The following is an 11,244-nucleotide window of genomic DNA, read 5'->3' as shown; positions in this document are numbered from 1 at the left end:
AAGAGGTGGAATGAACAAACTGTTGATTTTCTAAACCATGCAAAATTTTGTCATTGAGAATGATTCTCTTTCTTAATAAAAGAAAATATTGATTCTTTATTATAGTTGTTTTTAAAATAAAAGAAAAGAAAGTACAAGAAGGACAAAAAATACGATAAAGGTTTGGAAAAATTATCTGAAAAAAAGAATGTTATTCCTTTGGGAGAAAAGAAAAAAAAAAAAAAAAAGAGGAAGAAGAATAAGAATGGTAAAAGGCTAAAGTTGCATTAGTCCAGCAATGTCCACCCATTTCCCAACTTAAATATATATGGTGGCTTGATAGGCATATATAGATTGTTTTTGCCCGCACGTGTGAGCAGATATATAAGCCATGTCTTTTTTTTTCTTCAGTAAAATAAAAGTTTCATCAAGTACACATCCCCCTCTTTGATGGATACAAACATTATTTTTCATAGCTACGGGCCCATATATTTAAGAAAGCACGACTCTGAAAGCATGAGCCTGAGCCTGGCAGTACAGCCCCGCATCCCATGATGACGTGTCCCTATGAGGTGACGTGGTGCTCCACGGAGTCAAGGGGGATTAGGTGCCGGTAGGCCCCACCTCTAACCACCGTCAGCGAGCCGTGCCGTCAAGGTCGACCTGGTTGACCGCCCCCCGCGCGTGGGATTCCCCCGCGATGCCGTCAGATCTAACGGTGCGGGGATATTTTCCCCGCCCCGGCCGTTTCTCGGCTCGACGGGTCCGATACGGCGCCAGCTGTCATGCCGACGTCCAAGTCGACGTCACCCGGGTAGACCCCATCCAAAAGAACGGCCGGTCCACCTCTTCCCACGCGTTTAATTGGCTCGACCCGTCTTTCTTGCAGAGACTCCCCTTGCCGTCTCTCTCTCCCCTTGGTTTCGTTTCCTTTCCTGCACCTCTTGAGCACTGTTCCCACCCAAAACCGACCCCCTCTTCATTTCTTCCTCCCCAATGGAGAGGCCGAAGGAAATGGCGCTCTTGAATTCCGACGGCTTCTCGAGTCATGATCGCGGTCGCAGTGTTGACGAGGGTGTCGATCGGAGAGACGGGATCGAGGAGGTCGATTTCTTCTCGGAGAGCCATCGGGGAGACAAGGATGGTACCGCACGAGCTGGTGTTTCGCATGATCGGCAAGGGAAGCATGTGTCACCTCAGGAAGATACAGGCATCAATATAAGTGTTGAGTTATTGGGCAATCAAATCTCAGCTCGATATAAATCGAGTTCCTCTATTGTAGCTTATCTAATGGAAAAATGACGCGTTTTGATAACCAACTGCTACTTTCTCTTCTTTTTTCTCTTGCTGATGTTTTGTATGAGATATATAATTAATTAGGAACCTGTTAGATTGATCGCTTAGAGTGAGTTCTTTTTCTTTTTATTCTGCAGACCGGGTTGCATCTTTTGACCATGAGCTCACGGGTTGGCCAGGGAGCTGGAGAGGAGAAGAAACCTAGCAACGAGGTGAGCTTTGACTAGCTGTTAGATCGACAGGATGGAATTCTTCATGTATATTAGGGGTCAATCGTGAATTTTATGTATTTCTTTGTTCGAATCCGTAGCTGGTCATGCTTCAAGGGGAGCTAAACCGATTGGGAGAAGAGAACCGGAAATTAAGGATCATGCTAGATCAGCTCACTAGAAGTTATGGTGCTCTTCACAACGAGTATATTTTAACCATGCAACAACGAGCACAGGATTTCCGGCATGGACAGGTTTTTTTTTCTTGCCTTTTATCTCACTCGTTAATTTCTTCTACTCTCTCTTTTTGAAAATCTTATCTGCTTCACCGCAGAGAAATCGATAGCACAAAAGCCCAAGAGAGCATAAATCGCACCTAGACAAAGAGCCTTCGGATTTACTTGTCTCTTCATTCATTTATGTTCGCATAATCTATTAAATATCCTTGCATGTAGCTGCAAGAATTTTTCTAAAAAAGAAAAGAAAAAAGGAGATTATTTGCACACTTAAAAAGATATGTTTATTTCTCCAAAAAATAATTATAGATATTTGTAATTTTATTTTATTTGAAAATGACATAAATTAGGTTGCGGTTTTTCTTCTCTTGCAAACTACAAACGTGATATAGTTCTTCTTGCGAGGAAACAAATGTGACATAGTTCACAGGATTTTAATTGCTTGAAGAAATGAGTGTGCTCTTGCCGTTCATCTTTGAATTATTCTGATCTCTGACTTGGAAAAATAGAAAAGCTATGATTTCTACACTTCCTTCTTTGCTTTCTCGAAAAAAACACTTCCTTCTTTGCATTGTTAATTTTATACCCCAAAGATATATAGGTGTTCTATCTTACATTTTTCTAGAGTAAAATAGTGTGGGTTCACCATGCACTTCTTTCTTGCTGAGCAAATTCACCATGCGTTCCATTGCAGCATGAAATCTTGAAATAAAATGGTCAAAGAACTCGTATATAATCCATGGATTTATATTTATTTTGATTTGATTTTTTCCTATATATTAATATGATAATGCATCATGTAGTATCATCCTAATGAATCTCATTTGAGGTGTTCTTCAGATCAAAATATCAGCAGAATAGGCTTTGGATCATAACAATCAATTGTAGGCCAAATCGCATATTTTGCCTTTCTTTTTCTTTGCTAGCATATTATGTCTTCCTAGAAACATCTTGATAGTTTTCATTACGACCTCTAATTACTAAAACAGATTAATATAATCTTATCTGCTTCCATAGGACAACAAGACCGACACATCGAGTCCGGTGGCAGTATCTGAACACCAATTCATGGAACCTGGTCAAACTAGCATGCGGAACATCGAACATTCTGGTGCTGAAGATGAAGAACAATCACAAACATTGAGCAACGGCATCGCCAACAGAGGTTCAAGGGAGCAAGGCACTATTCCATTCACCAAGAGACAGCTACCTGTTGATGATGGTCCCTCGGAGCAAACATCACCAAGCTGGGGGAGCAACAAGAATCCTAGGCTAATGCAAGAAAGGAGCACTGACACCGAGCTCCCATGCCGCAAAGCAAGAGTCTCAGTGCGTGCACGGTCTGATGCCCCAATGGTAAAACACTGACTCCCGTTGCATTAGAATTCTGCATTAACCACTAGTTCTCCCATTACATTATAATTCTTCATTAACCATTAGTCTATATATTAGATAAAAAACAGTTGTGAACTAAGGCATAAGGTTTTGTGCCTGTAGATTAGTGATGGATGTCAATGGAGGAAATATGGTCAAAAGATGGCAAAGGGAAATCCATGCCCACGAGCCTATTATCGTTGCACCATGGCTGTTGGTTGCCCCGTTCGAAAGCAGGTAAGTGCAATCAGTACCAAACTTGCCTTTGGATACAGCAGCTATCTACTTGAAATTAAAGCTTCTTATACCAAGGATATCCTGCCAAAAGTGTTCGTTATCTGTGCAATAGAATTACCTTTGGCATCTGCAAATTGTTGTACTTGGCGCAATCCTGGAAGACTTTATCTAATGATCATGTAGGCTCAATCCCTTTTACGCACTAACAGTTGCAAATATATAAGCAAGCATAACCATAGCATTTTGGGTTTTGGATACTTTCTTTTATTTGATGAAATGAGGAGGAAGTAAGAAACTTCCCCCAGCTTTATTAACAGTTGCAAATTAGGTCCTATCTCACTATTCTTCCTAAGGCCAATACATTGCATACAGAAAGTGTTTATCGACAGTTGAAAATTTTTCGTTAAGCTTCCCTTATTATATAATATTGGACATTTTGAACTATTTTCGAAATTCCTTCCTCATGAGGCATCTTTAATTCCGTTGTTATGAAAAGTGTTAGGGCGTGACTTCAAACAATTGATGAGACAGATCATGAACTCTCACCATTGGTTGTGTATTCACCAAGTCAAAATTTGTAGTCGAAGTCAACTGAAAGTTTCTTCTGGCTGTCAGTCAGAGATTGACAGATACCTCATTTATTGCCTTCATCTCGGGCTGTATGTTTATTTAACAAGTAAATTGCTTAAAGTCTCAGATTGTAGCTCAAACAACAAATATATAGTTGCTTAATTCAAAAGAAAAATTTAGTTTTCAATTCCAGTCGTGGTGATTAGCCTTGCCATTGATTTTGATCACAAGAAGACAACCTTAAAGCTTGAGATCTCTTTAATTTGCAATGGAGAGGATGATTACTTTTCTCTTTTTTTTATTTTTCCTCTCTGTTTGCTCCATTATGATGTCCTCGATATATTTTTATCCGAGCTTAGTCAAAAAATTTATGTACGATTTTCTAAAGCCTAAAACTACTACCGCAGTGCCGTTGTTTCTGGCCTCTCTCCTCTCTTCCTCCCCTACAACTCAGATAAAACCACCAGCACCACACATGTAAACATACATCATCTCATGGATGGACATGGTGGCCTATCTAATTCTTTCACCAAATCACCTAAAAAGCCGTTATAGTCTTGATAATTTCTTTATGGTTAGCAATATTGGTGATTCATGAGGTCTATCCTTCCATTGGCCATTATTTTCATATTTAATTCTTGTTGATTAAGAATTATTTTATTCCTGTTGCTTGATTTTAATAGGAACTATACGTTTAGTTCTTAGACTTGTACATACATATTCATAACTTTACCAAGGACAACAATATACAGAATCAGGATAGGCCTAGTATCACCACCCCCATGCTCATGACTACGTCCAGAAACTAAATATGTTAAACTGTGTATAAACCCAACATCAAATAGCAGTCAAAAAAATAAAAAAGTTGCAGTCAAAGAAAAGACCGGATTTCAAATCTCTTTTAAAGATTCTTATAATGGTTTTCCTTTTTCCTTCCTGCCTTTATGAGTGGTTGACTATCACTGCTCCAAAAATTTATTCTTAATACACAGTATACACTATTCCATCCTTTCGCAAGAAAATACACCACTAGTCCGTAACTTAGCCGCTAGAAATTTCTACAGTTTTTGGCGTGCAAAGATAGAGTTTCTCCTCAGCTTTCTATGTATAAAACTTATAATTTGGATTCCTCTCCAGAGGCCAACTCATTTATCTCTCCATGGTTTGTTTTGGTGCAACAGGTGCAGAGATGTGCTGAGGACAAGACCATTCTTATAACCACCTACGAGGGCAACCACAACCACCCTCTCCCCCCAACCGCCACCGCCATGGCCAGCACCACGTCCGCCGCTGCCGCCATGCTCCTCTCCGGCTCCACCACCAGCAAGGACTCCCTCATGGCCGCTGGTGGCTTCTTCCAACCCGTACCCTATGCTTCCTCCGTCGCCACACTCTCCGCCTCCGCCCCATTCCCCACCATCACCCTCGATCTGACGCAGTCCCCGAGTCCACTCCAGCTCTCGCGGGGCCACCTGCCGTCAATTCCATTCTCGATGCCGCCATCGATGTACCTCCCTCATAAGCTGCCGCCTGGAGTGGTGGGGCCGCCGGCGGTGCAGTTTGGCCCAAGGCAGCAATCGATGGTCGAGACAGTGACCGCGGCTATTGCAACAGATCCCAACTTCACTACAGCCTTGGCTGCCGCCATCAAATCCATCATGGGGTCTCCTCGGAGCACCAGTGGTTCTGGTGGTGGCAATAGCTCCCCTACTGGCCCTCAGGTAGGACCTGGACCACCTCAGTTTCCTCAGTCTTGCACCACGTTTTCTACTAATTAAAGGGAGTCAGAATGGGTGCATGCCTTGCTGTTATCTACGTCTTCCAACTAGAATGGTCTCCACAGGTTGCATATAGCGTGAGAGTAAATGTCATAATCAAAATTTTTCGTTCATCCATCTATGTGCCTACCTTATTATTATACCAGAATACTTTGCTACTATCAATAGAATATTGTAAATTAGTGGTTGTCCCTAACAAATATTTATGTCGAGCCCTTCAATTAGTTGGGCAAGGAAGAAGGATGTCTTGTAAGTAAATATTACAAAGAAACGCTGGGTAAGAAAGAGAGAGAGAGAGAGAGAGAGAGAGCGCTCTTATTCTACTTTTATTTACCCTTATCAGTGCATGGTTCGGTGTTCGTGGTATAGCTTTGTTATGCCCTCATGGCGAAGTTCGTAAAGCGTCTCTTCCTTTTCAAATGGAATAACCAATGCATGGATGGGCTCCCTTGACCTTTCACGCGGCCAATGAATCACAATGCTTTTACATGGGTGCACAACCATGAAACAACGTCCAATTAAAGCTCATTACTACTTACGATCTGAAAAGAAAATTAAGAAAGAAAGAGCGTGTGCTAGAAAGCCCAACAAGTTACCATCATCACCACACCAGTTGGACCAAGCATGCAGCAAAAAATGGATAAATAGATAAGGAGGAAGATTTTCTTCCTCTGCCTGCAGTAGACTGGCTACATCTAGGGGACCAAAACTCCGACGTTCTTCTACGCCTCCATTGTTACAATAAGATCCAAGAACTCAATCATTGAAATCGACACGGACGACGACGCTAAGCGCAAAAGGCACTCGAAGGAGTAGGGGGTAGGGGAAGGGGAAGGGACGTGGTTCTTTTTCCCATAATACTGCACGGGTGGTGGGAACGGTTCAGAATGCAATAATGGTTCTGCTCCTCCTCTTAGTTATGCGGGGGCTAATTGATAAAATTAAGAATTAATACTAAGTTGAATTTCAAGTTTCATGAATTGCCTTAAAAAAAGTGCATAGAATACAATCTCTAGAAATAGATTTAGTAAAAGAGTCTGCAACCATCAAATACGTAGAAATATATTTTATGACCATTTTCTTCTATGCCACTATGTCTCTAACAAAATTTATTTTAGTATCAATATTTTTTGTCCTGCCATGATACTTAGGACCCTTTTTTTTTTTTTTTTTTTTTTGCTAATGCGGGCTGCGGCTCCGTTGGCCTTCCTAAATACATATTAGGCCTAGAAGACTTCCCCATCTCTCCCCATTGCCCAGATATCTTGAATCAAAGAGTGGTCCCCCCCATCCAGCTCGGGCCCCCCTAAATCCAATCTATCATAGTGGCCGAGTCACCCTCCAAAATGATAGAGTTGGTATGCAAGACTCGTCGCACATATCAAAGACCCACCCATACAGCACGTAACTCAGCACCAGAAATCGAGGTATCAGCTGTCTGACAACCACCAACAGCCACCACCCTCAAACTTAGGTCCTTGATGACAAACCCCGCGCCTTCTCGACGTCCTCCATCGACTACCGATCCATCGAAATTGATCTTGAGGAAGCTCGGGCGTGGGGGCTCCCAGGTGAAGAACATCGTACGAGGCATTATCTGAGCTGAAAAGGAGCCCCAAATATTTCGAACTATCAAAGACCCACCTGAATAGGTGCTATCACTAAACTTAACTGTCTGTACTCGTGCCCACTCCACTACAAACCTCGGAGACAAGCTACATTCACCAAAGGTCCGAGCAATCCTAACCAGCCAGATTTGGTAATCCATACAGGTAGCTCCAATGGCCACGGGGCGCTGCTGGGGGCTACTCGACCAATACTGGATAACCTATAAAAACTGGTCTTGCATACCCCAAGCATTCTGTGGAAACCCTGAAAGACGCCAGAATCTCCTCGCCCACGTGCATTGAAACAGCACATGGTCTATCATCTCGTCGTCCCCACACAACGTACACTGGGGGTATCCTCACACCACGTCTACTCAACAACGATCTCGTAGGAAGGCGGTTCCAGACTACCTTCCATAAAATCAGTGCCAATCTCGAGTGTAAACCTAGCTGCCAGACTCAAGCACAATCAGGGCCTACCTCGTAATCCTGTTGTAGGCTCGAGCGACATCCCCCATCCTAACTCTGGTCCTACAGAAAGATCGCCACACCCGGATATCTGATCCCCCACACCCTGGCACCGGAAGGGACTGTACGCACTCGGCAAAGGGGTCTCCAAATACCTATCGCACACTGTCCCCATCCCACTCTCCTCCTTCCAGGACGAGAAGGTCACATACCTGCAGTCCGTCACCCGCCTCTATGCCAACCATAGTCAGCCATAAACTCAGGGGTAGGGCATCCACCCACAGGTCCCCCACCACTTCGACACTCCTTCCATCCCCAATTGCCCATTTAGTATTTGCCCAAATAGTTAGCAGATACCTCTCAATCTTATGCCACATAAAGGATACAGTCCGCCTGCACCGAGTTACCTCAGCCGGCCCCACGTGACCATATTTCACTATCATGACCTGACTTCAAAACCCCTGAGGCTCCAGGACAAACCGCACCATGTGTCAGGCAATGATCGTCTCTCACCTTACCCGGAGAGACTAGACCCCAAGGCCACCCTCCCGGAGAGGCCGGCAAACATTCTCCCAAGCCACCAAATGCACCCCACGCCCCCCCCCCCCCCCCCAAAAAAAAAAAAAATCCTTCATATATGCAATGGTAGCTTAGCTATCACAATTAACTATCACGGATTCTACAACACTAGCTATTACATACAATATTTGTAGAAATCTCCTAAGTCAAATTGCCTCCTACCTGCAACTAAACAATCAATAAACTCGACCTCCATCATAGATAAGGCTATACATATTTGCTTCTTGCTACTCCAAGAGATGACACCATTATTAGGCAAGAACACATATCCTAAAGTGGATTTGTATTCATCCAATTCTTCTGCCCAATTAGCATCTGAATAACCACTTAAGTGCAAATTATTTTTATGCTAGCATAGAGAATAATCAATGGTGCCTTTGAGTCAGGATCCTTTTGATCACTTTCCAATGCAACTTTTTAGGACTAACTTGATAGCGGCTCACCAAGCTGAAGGCATAGCATATATTGGGCTCTATACACATCATGGAGTATATTAAACATCCAATAGCACTAGAATTGAGAACATTAGCCATTTCTTTTTTCTCATATGGAGTCTTAGGGAACATTTTAAGATTTAGGCCTTTACCTCTTGCTATACGAGTGTCTATGGATTGCAGTCTTGCATGTTAAATCGTTTTATGATCTTTTTAATATAAGTCTCCTACGTCATGCAAAAAAAATTTTTGAACGATCCCTATAAATTTTAACACCAAACGCATAAGTTACTTCCCCCATATCTTTCATTTCAAAATTTGAGGACGACCATTCTTCTATAGTGACAATAAACTCCTTATCATTCCCAGCCAAGAAATATCATCCACATATAATGATAAAATCATGAATATATTTTCAAAACATTTGACTACATACAATGATCTTCATCAATCATCATAAACTCATAAAAAGTTATGGCTCGATGAAACCTCAGATACCATTATCTGAACGATTATTTTAGGCCATAAATAGATTGTTGAAGCTCTTGACCTTTTACAACAAAACCTACAGGTTATTCCATATAGATTTTCTCATCCCATTTTCCATTGACAAATGATGTCTTAACATCCATCTAATATAATTCCCAATCTAAATGTGCAATGATCGCAAGGATAAGATAAATAGAGGCAAATCTAACTACTAGAGAGAATGTTTTCTCATAATCTATACCCTTTTATTGAGTATAACCTTTTGCCACTAAGTGAGCCTTACATCTTTCAATAGATCCATCTGCATTCTGCTTAATCTTAAGAACCCTTTGTTCCCAATTGCCTTAAAGTATGGTGAAAAGGTCAACCAAGTCTCAGACATGGTTTGCATTTATGGCCTCCATTTCTTCCTCCATTTCCTTCTTCCACTATTCCTTTGCAGGGCATTAGAGAGCCTCTTTAATTATTTTGGGCTCAACATCATCATGTGAAGCTATCATAAAAGCTTCCTCTTTGGTCCCAAAACGACAATGAGGGATACTCTTACTAGTGCTTTTATGCAAATGTAATTCTTATGAAATTAATCTATTAGACATTTTGTCGCTCCCATTAGGTCTAGAAGGTCGAGACAATTTCTCATTCTCCTCTACTTGTTAATAGGTGCACCATAAAATTCAGGATCTTCCATCTTGAAAAATTGAAAATTCTTTATCATCTCAACCTTGCTAGGAAAATCATTCTTCGAGAATGTAACATCTTATGATTCAATTGTAGTCCAACTTCCATATGCCTACTCACTAATGAACATATATCCTTTAGAGTGTTCTAAGTATCTTATAAAGATTCACTTCTTTCCTCTCAGACCTAATTTTTTGTATTTGTGAGAGGGATCATGGACATAGATAGCAGAACCCAAGGTCGCAAATTACTTAGATCAGATTTCCTAATTGTCCATAATTCATAAAGTATAGGGGATCAATTTGGAGGGCACATGGCAAGTATACAGACAACAAAAATTTTCTCTTTAACAAAAATTACCGTTCAAATGCTTATGGTGCAAGAAAAAGATGAAAGAGAGTTGTTCCTTCATGTTTCTCTCCTTAGAACACTGAAATTTTCTAGGAAGGAGAGTCTAGACATAAATGGTGTTAAGTAACACAGACAAGAGATGGAGAAGGAAAGAGAAACTATCCAATAGTATCTTCTTTTTCTTCCAACTATTTTCTCTCTCATTTAAAAGTTAGATGATCTTGGTCGGGCTAGCCCATCATGGGTGGCCCAACCAGGCCCAAAAACCAATAGCAATAATAATAGTATCAAGAATCCGTGCGATGTACATTTATGAAGCATTGAGCTATTATAATTTGGCCTTCATGAATATTTCATAAATTTAAAAAGCATCAAATGACTACCCAAAAATAAAGCACTCTTGTAGTATTCAACTAGGAAGCTTATTTTAGTGCTTTGAATGCTGAAAATGAACACTATATGAGAAAATCATGACCTCCAGGAGTTAGGCCCTGTTTGGGGGAGCTGTTGGCAGTAGAGCTGTTAGAAGTAGAGCTGTTGGAAGTAGAGCTGTCTGAAGTAGAGCTGTTATAAAAAGCTGTTTGCTGTTTGGTAACTACATTCGTAAAGTGTTGTGGTAGTTTGTTTTGTGTTTGGTAAACAAACTGAGAAAGTGCTTTCTGGCCCTCCAAAAGCTCCCCCAAACAGGGCCTTAGTATTTGTGATTAGGTCTTGGATGCAATGGATCTTGCTTTTAAACCTCATTCAAACTTACTCGTGTAGCCAAATTAATCTATAATTGATCCAATGATCCTTCTACATTAAAGAAGTCCAGCTCAATGGTGACACATCTCCGTGCAGCAATCAGAGGTTCTTGTTCCATTAGATGGTGCATCCCTATAGACGCGCTCCCTTGTTTCCTTCCATTTTCCTTCATTTTTGTGTGGCGGTCGAATTAGGATGAGTGATAGCTTCGAGGA

At 41.4% G+C, this 11,244-nt stretch overlaps 1 protein-coding gene across 1 annotated transcript; it reads left to right on the top strand.

Moving 5' to 3' along the window:
• Nucleotides 1-865: 865 nt before the first annotated feature.
• LOC120104087 (probable WRKY transcription factor 47) lies at nt 866-6,045 on the top strand. The gene is made up of 6 exons (XM_039114595.1): nt 866-1,203; nt 1,413-1,487; nt 1,586-1,738; nt 2,738-3,076; nt 3,218-3,331; nt 5,083-6,045. The coding sequence occupies exons 1-6, from the start codon at nt 976-978 to the stop codon at nt 5,677-5,679; spliced, it is 1,506 nt and encodes a 501-aa protein (XP_038970523.1). The 5' UTR covers nt 866-975; the 3' UTR covers nt 5,680-6,045.
• The last annotated feature ends 5,199 nt before the right edge of the window (nt 6,046-11,244 follow it).

This window comes from Phoenix dactylifera, chromosome 1, assembly GCF_009389715.1.
Source record: "Phoenix dactylifera cultivar Barhee BC4 chromosome 1, palm_55x_up_171113_PBpolish2nd_filt_p, whole genome shotgun sequence".
In the NCBI taxonomy this organism is placed as follows: domain Eukaryota; kingdom Viridiplantae; phylum Streptophyta; class Magnoliopsida; order Arecales; family Arecaceae; genus Phoenix; species Phoenix dactylifera.
The sequence above is the reverse complement of the archived record's forward strand: the minus strand, read 5'-3'. Positions and strand labels throughout refer to the sequence as shown.

Excerpts from the sequence above, each read along its gene's own strand:
- LOC120104087 (XM_039114595.1), top strand. The coding sequence starts at position 976 with ATGGAGAGGCCGAAGGAAATGGCGCTCTTGAATTCCGACGGCTTCTCG. Across the intron at positions 1,488-1,585 it reads AGAAGAAACCTAGCAACGAG|CTGGTCATGCTTCAAGGGGA; the intron begins GTGAGCTTTGAC and ends TCGAATCCGTAG. Across the intron at positions 3,077-3,217 it reads CACGGTCTGATGCCCCAATG|ATTAGTGATGGATGTCAATG; the intron begins GTAAAACACTGA and ends TTGTGCCTGTAG.